This window comes from Lepidochelys kempii, chromosome 9, assembly GCF_965140265.1.
Source record: "Lepidochelys kempii isolate rLepKem1 chromosome 9, rLepKem1.hap2, whole genome shotgun sequence".
In the NCBI taxonomy this organism is placed as follows: Eukaryota; Metazoa; Chordata; order Testudines; family Cheloniidae; genus Lepidochelys; species Lepidochelys kempii.
The window spans coordinates 18371038-18383959 of record NC_133264.1 but is presented as its reverse complement, the minus strand read 5'-3'; the positions used below and the strand labels follow the sequence as shown (position 1 = coordinate 18383959).

The window sequence follows — 12922 nt, the reverse complement described above, 5'->3', positions numbered from 1 at the left end:
CAATTAAAAGCCTGCGGCTGGCCCATGCCCGCTGACTTAGGCTTCTGGGTTTCAGGCTCAGGGGCTGTTTAACTGCACTGTAGATGTTCAGGCTCGGGCTTTTGCAAGTGTGGAGGGTCCCAGACGTAGGGCTGCAGCCCAAGCCCAAATGTCTACACCACGATTAAACAGCACCTTAGCCCAAGTCTGCTGGTGTGGGCTAGCCATAGGTGTCTAATTGCAGTGTAAATGTACCTTTAGTCAGTCTGAGTATGGGATGGGCCCATCACGAGTTATGCAAGTCATCCCAAATGCATGCCAATCAAAAAATTGATAAAATACTGCCCCAATCAGACATTTGACATAGCCTGTACGTATTACAGAAATAGTATTTTAAGAAGTTTGAGAAACCATTAGTGCCAATATTTATTATTTCTATGAGTCAGGCTTCCTTAGTACAGAACTACAACTGCACAAGCTTTAGAAGAAGAAGAATTTTATACATAAACATATTTCCCAGCTTGCACCTCAGAGCCGTATGATTTTGAGACAAGGGTGGAAGGGCGTTGCCTTCCATTTCTAGAAGACAAGAAGGAGCATTTCAATGGCAGGTTGCTTTTTTTTTTTTTTTTAAAGGCTTCTGCTTGAAGCTAGTCAGATTTGAAATGTAAGTGGAACTGAGATCAGAATAAAGTTAATTCATGTTACTCAGCACCACACAGTTGACAGGGACAGTATCCTCTGCTCTACCAATGCTCTCGGCTTTGTTCACTTTTCTTCAGCTTTTCATGAAAATTACCCCTATGTCTTCATCCACATGTACCCCTATGCATGGTACAGCTCAAGTTCACCTGCAGTGCCCTTGCCCTGCCGCGTCCAAATTCCTCTTGAAGACTCCTGCCACGGTGCTGACAGTAAATTAAAATGACCTGTATGTGAGGAGCGTGTTGTGCCTGTTGCCTATATTCCCCCTCCATGGTCCACTAAGGGCGTTCACTCAAGGGTCCTCAGAGACCCATGTCCCTCTCCCTCCTGATTGGGGTTTTCCCAGGCTGCACAATTCCCTGCCTAAACTGTGCTATCCTCAGCAAGCCAGGCTGCCTAAACAAGCTAGGTCAGCACTTTGTTTTCTTGCCAGAGGCTATGAACAGTATAATTGCCACAGTTACCAGCTCTTTCTAAGCAAGCACATTTATTCTTAAGGTGTGAACATGATACAGAAAACAATAAAAGAACCTACACACATACAAAAAGTTTACCAGAGATTACCCCCCAACTTCAATCTAGTTCTCTGATAGGTATCAGTTCTTCAAAACCCACAACGGGGTTTCCCCCATGGTTGCAAGTTCATAACTGTCTCAGATTCAAAGTTACAATGAATAGCTCAGTCTTTCCTTTAAACAACTTGGGTCTCTGATCTTGATCTCTTGTAACAAGTAATCAGCAGACAATGGCCCACCCCTGAAGGCACAGCTTCAAAGGGCTGAGTTTTGGCATCATCGGAGGTGGGGAATTTGCATTCACCACCCCCTACATATTCCCCAGGGAAACCACTTAACACACTTTGTTCCAAAAGTGCATTCTTACGTGGCACATTGTTCAATATAGTCTTTTGAACACCCAGGTCTCACATCGCATCCCCTCTCTCCCGAGGTGTCACATACAATCCCGGCCCACAATAAAACATAAACCATTCGTACATTCATTAATACAATGGACCCCAAAGATACTTAAAGTTAATTCCATAAGGTCTCCCAAGGATATTGCAGGAAAATGCCATATCTGTCACACGTGTTTCCTTTCCCCTAACCTCTGTGCACTTGTCTATCCTTACACTGTAAACTCCTCAGAGCAGAGATCATGTTTCAGTGTTTGGAAAGCACCAAGCACATTGTGAGCACTACCATAAAAACACAGTAAGTCATAATAACAACATGGAATATGTGAAATGGCTGCGGGTAATCTTGTCATATTTTATAAAACAGCATACACATTTATGATACTGTATAAATAACATTTAGGCAATGTTAAAGTACATCTAAATTGATCTTAGGCACTACTTGTTACAGTAAGTAAATAATTTTCAGACAAAAAAGTGGGATTTTTTAATACACTGCTTCTCTTTAGAAAGAAATGTACAACATTTAGGAACAAAATAAAGTTTACAAACACTCAAAAACAGGAGTAACAGTTCTAGCTATAAAAGTGTTCTGAAAATTTATTCTTCACATTCAAGATCTGTAGTTTAATTGTTTTGTGCTTGACTTATTGGTGCAATTGTTCACTGATATTTATTTCCATATTGCCAAGGTGATCAAAAACAGTTCTGAAAGGAAGATGTTGAGTTAATTATACATATGCTTTATTTTTAAGTCTTTTTAGTTTTTACATTATAATATGACTATTTATGAATGTCACTGCAGTGTAGTTACAGAGCACATTTTGTTTGCTTTAAATCACTCTTACCATGAGTTTATCTAACATGTTTTGAAATTCATATAGAAAAAAACCTGGAGTTCCTCCTGCCAGTCAAAACTAGTGTTCTACCACTTTAAACACTTATGCATATGGCAGGTTTCAGAGTAGCAGCTGTATTAGTCTGTGTCCTTAGAAAGAACAGGAGTACTCGTGGCACCTTAGAGGCTAACAAATTTATGAGAGAATAAGCTTTCGTGGGCTACAGCCCACTTCATCGGATGCATAGAATGCAACATATAGTAAGATATATGTATATACACATACAGATAAGTTGGAAGCTACCATACAAACTCTGAGAGGCTAATTAGTTAAGATGAACTATTATCAGCAGGAGAAAAAAACTTTTGCAGTGATAATCAAGATGGCCCATTTAGACAGTTGACAAGAAGGTGTGAGGATACTTAACTTAAGAAAATAGATTCAATATGTGTCATGACCCAGCCACTCCCAGTCTCTATTCAAACCCAGGTTAATGGTATCTAGTTTGCATATTAATTCAAGCTCAGCAGTTTCTCCTTGGAGTCTGTTTTTGAAGCTTTTCTGTTGCGAAATTACCACCCTTAAATCTTTTACTGAGTGGCCAGAGAGATTGAAGTGTTCTGCTACCGGTTTTTGAATGTTATGATTCTTGATGTCAGATTTGTGTCCATTTATTCTTTTGCATAGAGACTGTCCAGTTTGGCCAATGTACATGGCAGAGGGGCATTGCTGGCACATGATGGCATATATCACATTGGTAGATGTGCAGGTGAACAAGCCCCTGATGGTGTGGCTAATGTGAATAGGTCCTATGATGGTGTCACTTGAATAAATATGTGGATGGAGTTGGCATCGGGCTTTGTTGCAAGGATAAGTTCCTGGGTTAGTGTTTTTGCTGTGTGGTGTGTGGTTGCTGGTGAGTATTTGCTTTAGGTTGGGGGGCTGTCTGTAAGCGAGGACTGGTCTGTCTCCCAAGATCTGTGAGAGTGAGGGATCATTTTTCAGGATAGGTTGTAAATCTTTGATGATGCTCTGGAGAGGTTTTAGTTGGGGGTGAAGGTGACAGCTAGTGGCTTTCTGTTATTTTCTTTGTTGGGCCTGTTCTGTAGTAGGTGACTTCTGGGTACTTTTCTGGCTCTGTCAATCTGTTTTTTCACTTCAGCAGGTGGGTATTGTAGTTGTAAGAACACTTGATAGAGATCTTGTAGGTGTTTGTCTCTGTCTGAGGGATTGGAGCAAATGCAGGTGTATCTTAGATCTTGGCTGTAGACAATGGATCGTGTGGTGTGTCCTGGATGGAAGCTGGAGGCATGTAGGTAAGTATAGCAGTCAGTAAGTTTTTGTTATAGGGTGATATTTATGTGACCATTGCTTATTAGCACAGTAGTATCCAGGAAATGGACCGCTTGTGTGGATTGGCTGAGGTGATGGTGGGATGGAAATTGTTGAAATCATGGTGGAATTCCTCAAGGGTTTCTTTTCCATGGGTCCAGATGATGAAGATGTCATCAATGTAGTGCAAGTAGAGTAGGCGTGTTAGGGGACGAGAGCTAAGGAAGCATTGTTCCAAGTCAGCCATAAAAATGTTGGCATACTGTGGGGCCATGCAGGTACCCATAGCAGTGCCACTGACTTGAAGATATATATTATCCCCAAATATGAAATAGTTATGGGTGAGGACAAAGTCACAAAGGTCAGCCACCAGGTTTGCCGTGACATTGTCGGGAATACTGTTCCTGATAGCTTGTAGTCCATATTTGTGTGGAATGTTGATGCAGAGGGCTTCTACATCCATAGTGGCCAGGAGGGTGTTTTCTCGAAGATCACCGATGGACTGTAGTTTCCTCAGGAAGTCAGTGGTGTCTCGAACATTGCTGGGAGTGCTGGTAGCGTAGGGCCTGAGGAGAGAGTCCACATAGCCAGACAATCCTGCTGTCAGGGTGCCAATGCCCGAGATGATGGGGCATCCAGGATTCCCAGGTTTACGGATCTTGGGAATCAGATAGAATACCCCTGGTCGGAGTTCTAGGCATGTGTCTGCACAGATCTGTTCCTGTGCTTTTTCAGGGAGTTTCTTTAGCAGATGGTGTAGTTTCTTTTGGCAATCCTCAATGGGATTAGAGGATAATGGTCTGTAGGATGTGGAGTTAGAGAGCTGCCCTACAGCCTCTTGTTCATATTTCAACTTATTCATGATGATGACAGCACCTCCTTCGTCAGCCTTTTTGATTATGATGTCAGAGTTGTTCCTGAGGCTTTTGATGGCGTTGTGTTCCGCACGGCTGAGGTTATGGGGCAAGTGATGCTGCTTTTCCACAATTTCAGCCCGTGCACATCGACGGAAGCAATCTATGTAGAAGTCTAGTCTGTTGTTTCGACCTTCAGGAGGAGTCCACGCAGACTCCTTCTTTTTGTAGTGTTGGTAGGAAGGATTCTGTGGGTTAGTACGTTGTTCAGAGGTGTTTTGGAAATATTCTTTGAGTCGGAGACGTCAAAAGTAGGATTCTAGGTCACCACAGAACTGTATCATGTTTGTGGACCTGGAGGGACAAAAGGAGAGGCCCCGAGATAGGACAGACTCTTCTGCCAGACTACGAGTATAGCTGGCAAGATTAACAATATTGCTGGCTGTGTTAAGGGAACCACTGTTGTGGCTCCTTGTGGCATGTAGTAATTTAGATAGTTTAGTGTCCTTTTTCCTTTGTAGAGAAGCAAAGTTGTGTTGTAAATGGCTTGTCTATTTTTTGTAAAATCTATCCATGAGGAAGTTTGTGTGGAAGGTTGTTTTTTATGAGAGTATCCAGTTTTGAGAGCTCATTCTTAATCTTTCCCTGTTTGCTGTAGAGGATGTTGATCAGGTGGTTCCGCACAGTCTGTGTGATATAGAGATTGTAATGGATTTTTTACCGTTAGTCCTTTTGGTACGATGTCCATCTGTTTGCATTTGGAAAGGAAGATGATGTCTGTCTGTATCTGTACGAGTTTTTTCATGAAGTTGATGGATTTCCATTCTCTTCCATTCCATTCCATTTTCTCCTGCAGATAATAGCTCATCTTAACTAAATAGCCTCTCACAGTTTGTATGGTAACTTCCAACTTATCTGTGTGTATATATCTCTTACTGTATGTTCCATTCTATGCATCGGATGAAGTGGGCTGTAGCCTACGAAAGCTTATGCTCTAATATATTTGTTAGTCTCTAAGCTGCCACAAGTACTCCTGTTCTTTATGCATATGAGTTTATTTACATAAATCAGTAGTCCTACTGAACTCAGTGGGGAATCACATGTTTAACAGTTTCCAAGATTAGGCCTGCAAAATTATCCAAATTAGCAACCCTCTGCATGTGGAATGGCCAGTAACTTCAGGCAGATTTTTTCCAAAAGGCTGAGCCTGCAGACAAACATGCATGGAGTGCTCTGATTGACTCCTGTTACTTCAATGAGACTTACATGAGTAAAGTTACTCACTGAGTGCCTGGCTGCAGGAGCAAGTCCCAAGCAAATACTGGAAGATTTGACCCTAAAAGTAGGGCTTACTTTGTTAAACTGTTTGTGGCAAAGCCAACTTCATTCTGTATATGGTATTCTTTGCACTTACCTTCTTTGTAACAGGAAGGTTTATTTTTCTTTCATCTTTGCTTGCTTCTTATTTCTTTTCATCTTGCCTTCGTTGCACATTTGCTCACATAGTTGCCTTGCTTTTTGTTCACGATCCAGAATTTCTTTTGGGAACAGGCACTTCTCATCAAATACAGCTTTCAAGGCTAAAAAACAGGAATGAAATTCACATCAAAATCAATCATGTTGGGTAAGATGCACTCTTAAAAAGAAAGGCACAGAAGGGGGGAAAAAACAGAAACAAAACCAGAATAAATCTGAGAGAACAATACTGACTTTTTGCTTCCAGATCTGCTAAGAAAAGTTTGTGGCTTTTTGGAAATTACTTTACATTTTGCTCTTTCTTTTTGGCTTAATCTGTACATTAAGCATTTAGGCCCAGATTCTGCAAAGAATGCCCTGTGGGTAAAGTCCTGTGCCTCATATGGAGTGCTCATTCTAGGATCTGGACCTTAAAATTCCAGTCTGCCTCTGAAGATGTGAAGCTATGAATCCTCTAACATAGAGGGAGAAAGAACAGAGGTTGTTGTGGTTTTTTAAAACAAAAAAAAAACAAAACACTGTTCTTTTAATTTATTTTAATCTCTTTATTGCTCTTAAGGGATCATAAAAAGCTGAAATCAAATTATCCTGTATTGAAACAAAAGAATTTAAACTGATAGTTGACTGTCTGCATGAGTGAGCAAGTGTACTGTGCACTGCTCATTACTTCTTAGGCAAGAAGCTGCATCCTTCATGCAGAATAGGAGATAAGGAAGCACATGGCTCAAAGAATTAAGAGCATAATTTCCAAAGGTGCTGAATATCAGCAGCTCACACTAACTTCATCTAGAGTCATGAGACTTGAACTCAATGGGAATCTCTCTATTGACTTCAGTGGGCTTTGGATAAGATTCTTAATGATTTAAAGGATTAGAATTTTAAATAATTTACCATATCCTGATATTAAACAGAAGCAGAAACAAAGGTAAACAGAGAAAAGACTAATGAATACATTATCTATGTTTAATACATAATTAACTTGTAATTTACTAATTGGTAAATTTCTGAAGAAATTAGAGAGCAGTTCTAAAATCATTCAGAATATATTTGGAGTTTACAGTTTTTAATATCTAGGTGTGTGCTTGCGTGTGAATAATCTTCACTATAATTTGTTGTTATTAATACTTAGGGAAAGAGTTGGGCATTTAGGTCCTGACCCAAAGGCCACTGAAGTCAATGGGAGTGTTTCCATTGGCTTCAATGGGTTTTGGAGCAGGACAGCAAACAGAGTAAGGGTTAGACTTTGCAAATGGATCCACACAAATTCCCTACCTCACAGTGGTTTTGTAAGGATAAATACACTTTCAGGTTGTAAGGTGGTCAGATACGACAGTGGTGGGGGCTCTATAAGTGCCTGGGACAGGCAGAATTCCCATGACATCAGTGAGGCTCTGCACAAGAACAATGGTGCACTTGTGCCCAGGCCTTGATTCAACAAGATGATCAAGCACATGCCTAACCTTCATGGGACTTCAATATGGCTACTAATATGCTTACAGTTAGTCACCTGCTTAAGCATGTGCAAGATAAGGTCTAACTGTTGACATTTTAAAAAAAATTCTTACCTTGATTTTGGTAACTGATAGCCCATAACTACTAATTGACAGAAACTTGACTGACTTGACAAGGATCTATATTAAAGATCCATATTTGGCCAATAGTTGCTTTCCCAGATTAGTGAGATGCCATCACCACTTTATTATAAACTTGGATTTACTAAGTGTTATGTTTGTGACATTTGATTGTTGGTTTTATTACCTTTGAACCTACCAAATTACACTTAATTCAATTCATGTTATTACACATTGGATCCCAATCTTTACTTTTTGTGAATTTATGTTATTTTGGTTAATAGAATAGAATGTACATATGGAAGTGTAAAATCTGCTTCTTCAGTCTATGCGTCATGAATTTCAGTTGGATTAATGAAAAGAGCATGGAATCAGTCAGACATAAATATAACCCTACTATTCCACATCTGAATCTTTCACAGGAGCAAGTCAGAAACAAAGCGAGAGAGAGAGAGAGAACACCAGTAGGTTGGTAAACATACACTGTGAGAAAAAAAGATATTTTTGCCAGCTGGGAACAGGCACCTGACTAGTAAATAAAGTTCATGTGGCAATTAATCCAACCTCAAGATATAGATTACAGAAGCAATCTTTAAAATTAAAATGTAGACATGCAATGCCAAAATTTGGCCTTGCTGATTCAGCTGCAAAGGCTTTCATTTAATTGGTTCATCCCCCTCCCAACCCCCAACACACACATGCACTCGCAGTGTTTTCCTCATACTTCTCAATTGACCCCTGCTGATTGGCTCACACAAACCTAACAGTAACTCACTATAACCATGAATTATTGACATTAAAATGGCTAAATTTTGTAGATGAGCCTTATCAAATAAATATTACAATGATGTGTTCTACAACAGGCCCTCAATGCTATAGTAGAATGGTTAGCAGTGATGTTTCAACATCAGGATTTCTGAAGGAGCAGCAAAAGGAGAAGCACTGGAGAGTCATCAAGGAAAATGCCAGAGAGAGTGCAGTCACAATAAACAATCAGACAAGCCAATTTTCTTTATGGATCAACACTTAAACAGTTATATAAACCTTGCCAAAAAAGTCAGCTTGGTTTTGTGTGGGAGGGAAAGTGTAGGTTGGCAAGAGGTACAGAAAACCCATATGTATTTTAAAGAACAGTCCGATGTAATAGTTATTTTATTGAGGATCCATTTTGTGATTGTTTTGTAGGAATATGTAAAGCACAGTGTAATGGCTCAAGATCACTCTGTAATCATTGAGTATAGCAGTAAATGTTTTCTCCAGTCAGCCTGGATAGAACTGCTCTGCACATATCTTCTCACCATTTCCCTCCTTGTTTCACTGAATTTTTGTTTTTCGTGAGTGCTTTTGTTATTGCCAGCCATATGAAGATTCAGAAGTTGGGTGTGAAAAGCTGACTGAAGAATTGTCTCTTTCTGCCATTTCTTGAATGGGGCTACGTCAGAGATGGCATTGCTCCTCATGCTTGTCTAGACACTCTTCTGCCCCATCTGTCACCTCCTATCTTTTTTTGATTGTCAGTGGGAAGGAGTCCAGTGTGTGCTTTGAAAGTTTCCGTAAAGGGGGACTCCTCAGCATACTACCAGAAACATCTCGCTTTATCGGGACACAAATCAGCTTAGCAGAAATTCACTGGAATATATATTTTCTCTCTCTCTCTCGTTTGTCAAAACCTGTTAAAAATAAGATTGTTCTTTTCTGCCAAGAACAGAATCAAAAGTGAATGCTTCAGAGTAATCCTGTCTCGGAACATTTAGGAGCTGATTCAAAACCTACTGAAAGAAAGACCTCCCATTGACACAGACTGCAGTAGACTTTGGATCAAGCCCTTACAAAATGAGAAGTTGTTCAAATAGGATTATGTGTCCTGCTGCTGTGTTGAAGCCCCAGATCAGCAGCTAAGCAATAAATCTTAGAGTTCTCTATTACCTTCATCTTATTTTTGCATAGATGGCAAAAGCTAGTAACCTTTATTTTTGCCTTTCTGTACTGAAAGCTGGAGAAATGTGAATATAATCAAGGTCTACTTACTTTCTGAAAGAGTAGGGAGCTTCAGATTTTCAGGGCACTTCTCCTCAGTCATTTCCCTGAAGTATTTGTCAGGGTTTAGAACAAAGTCAGGCTTGTTCATTTCAACAACGTCCTCAAGGGCTCCAATATTTAATGACCTAAATGTTCCTTTAAAACAGCAGGATTACTGAAAAACCATAATTAATTCCACATAACAGCCCAATTGTATTTTGAAGATAAGATAACTTTTCTTGTCTATCTTCATTCATATTACTCCATTTGTGCTGCTATAATACTCAGAGACAAGAAACATTCAGCTCTGTAAACACAGCTGTACAGATTAAATCAACGATCATTTTTATTTAAAACAACCAGAGAAAGCTCAAGATTGTCGGTTCTTAGCTGAGAATTCAAGGGGGGAAAAAAAACACCCAGTTTTCACTTGGAAGTGACACTTTTCACAAGTCAATTTGGATATTCTCCAATTTCTTCTCTATAATACATAACATCCTCCATAAAATACAGAGTGAAAATAGTTTCTTATACCTATTTAAGTAAAACCAAAGAAAATGGATTAGGTTTCTAAAGATAATTAACAATGTTAAGGGCCACCCACTTATTTTTGTTTTATCACTGAGAACAAGAATGGGTCCATCCTGTGAAATTCCAGATACTAAAAGAGTTTCAATTATTTCTTAAAGATGTAATTCAAAGTTATTTGAAGCAAATTACAAATGCACTTGATAAAATGATATAATATTTATGTAGCACATCTCAACCAAATCAATAGTGCCCCAACCTCCTTTACGCTGCATTGGCCAAATTTGAAAGTAGGGATGCCTAAAGTGCACCTGTAAGAAATGAATGTGCCCCCACCCACAAATCATGTAGTTCATTGAGTTCACTGCAAATTGGACTTCTTGTCTCCACCTGGATTCTTTTTGTAGGAGAGCAGGTTGTGTCTGAGTGCAGACATCTATTGTAAGGTGGCCCAAGGAAGAGACCAGAACCGTTATTAACTCCCTATCAGTAGAAAAACTCCATTACCATTGGTTCGCTCAGGCTTGCTCCCCAGGAAAGACCCCATAAGATTCTGTATTTACAAATATGCAAGATAACAACTACTGAGGTTATGAAGTCAAAATGACTGTTTACCAGTGGAGTTTTGCATGGTCTTCCCATTGAAGAATTTATGTTTCTTTCCTTTCTGGATTTTGTATTTTTTACCCAATATCGTGTTGTCCCATGGACTGATCCTAGAAAGATACAAGTGACTTTTTTTTTTTTTTGGCTAAAATTTAAATGCAAAAACAAAATGATAGGCATCTATTTTGTCTCCTCCTGAAGTTTCTATTTTTATCCTTTGCCTGGCATATGTTATCATGCATTCAAAGGGTCACACCTTTCTGGGTCCAAATACACTGACTGTCAGAATATAGTACATGTATATAGCTCCATATGGATTTTGTTTCAGTAACCAAATGCTTCATGACTACATATAATCTTATAGGGTCTGATTAGAAGTCTATTGAAATCAATAGGAAGGTTTCCATTGACTTCAGTGGGCTTTGGATTGGGCCCATAGTCATTTTTATTATTCATGTGTAAAATGACTTACTGATCATTGAAGTATGAGGCTGGATGTTTAGCAAAAAAGAATCTAATGATTGCAAAAATCTCTTTGTAGTGAATGAAAGAAGTTTTCTTTCACTAAGATCCCATGAGAGAAAGCACTTTTAGGCCATTTACCAAGACTCCAAGCCATCCTCCTGGCGAGTAAGCACTTTTCCTTGTGACTATAACTGTGCAGAGAAAAGCAATTCTGTTTCGCAGAGGTTTTTAAAATTTGGAACAAAACCCCAATATTTTGAAGTTCTCTGAAAAAGAGAGTGGAGTACCAGCTCTGGGGCCTTGTAGCCTATCAGAACTGTAGGCCTGGAGCCCCAGCTGCCAAGGAACTGGGCCAATGGGCTAGCAGGAAACTTGGCAGGCAGGTTTTCATTGGAACTTTGGCAAAAATCGAACCATCTCTGTGAAACGTTTTGATTCTCTCAAATCAGAATATTTTGAGAAAATAATGTTTTGTTGGAATATTTATGACCAGCACTACTTTCCATCCAGACTCACGGTCATTCTGTTAAGAAATAATAAATATGATTAACCTACTACCCGAGCTACAGCCTCATGATATTATAGGTCTACAAAGAGAACATGCTGTAAAGGAGTGTCATTGCACCTTTAATGCTTTGGAACCACATCAGCGTGTTCTAGCAATAAGCACTAAGAGGCCCCACTTCTGATGCATCTGGCCCTGACTGAAGATGTAATTGCTCCCAAGACTACATACTAGTGAAATATTTGCAAGAGTACACAAACACCATTCTCCTTTCTCATATGCTTGTAAAAGGTATTAGAATTGGAACAATTCCACCTCTTTGTCTTCAGGTGCTTCTGAAAAAAATCAGCTTCCTCTCTCAAGAGAAGTCTACTAAACCACCTGTTCTGCTCCAGGGTAGAAGGGAAATCTGGCACTTCTCTAAGCACACATTTAGTATGTTTCTGAAAACAGCAGAATCTGCAATCTTACTGAGCCCAGAGATTTTGCTGGGGAGCATTTGGAGAATGCTTAAGCAAGGTATGTGCTCATTGTTATATTGCAGTGGTTCAACTTGGATTATTTTTTGGCAGTTTTTTTCATTTTCTATTAAAATATTAAAACTTGTGGATACTGGGCCTGATTCAGAAGTCATTTACCATAGAGTAAATCAGGAACTACTGCACTGAAATCACTGGAATTGTTCTAAGATTATAACGAGATCCATTATATTTAAAAATGCTGCTCACCACAATAAATACTTATCACTTGCTCTTTAATCTTTAAGGACGTACCACTATGCTCTGCACAAACATTCTTATCTATCACAAAAATGCTGTTAATTTGAATCCATTTTGCTCATACTTTGCTGACATTATGTGACATTTCTAATAATCTCATGTAAGAATATAACCTTTTATTAATGTAAATGTTTCATGCTATTACATTCAGGAATTTTTTTAAGCCAAAGAAGGACTTGTGTACAGTTTAATTTTACTGCTCTTATGCCTTGACACAGTCCATGTTACAAAGAGTCATTAAAGATGTAACATTTAGGAGTACACTGTATTTTCTCAGAGATATAGACGTAACTACTTGAGCATTAAGAACAAATATAAACCCTTGGAATGGGAGGTAATGAATTGCATACT

At 39.2% G+C, this 12922-nt stretch overlaps 1 protein-coding gene across 1 annotated transcript in view; it reads right to left on the bottom strand.

Annotated features, from left to right (window-relative positions):
- Nucleotides 1–2035: 2035 nt before the first annotated feature.
- The window catches only part of WDR49 (WD repeat domain 49), a 76447-nt gene continuing 65560 nt past the window's right edge, over nucleotides 2036–12922 (bottom strand). The window contains exons 18-21 of the mRNA XM_073359476.1: nucleotides 10832–10932; nucleotides 9698–9844; nucleotides 6037–6202; nucleotides 2036–2305 (exon numbers count right to left, since the gene is read on the bottom strand). Coding sequence (XP_073215577.1) covers nucleotides 6057–6202; nucleotides 9698–9844; nucleotides 10832–10932 — 394 coding nt within the window. The 3' untranslated portion in view covers nucleotides 2036–2305; nucleotides 6037–6056. The remainder of the gene's footprint in view (nucleotides 2306–6036; nucleotides 6203–9697; nucleotides 9845–10831; nucleotides 10933–12922) is intronic.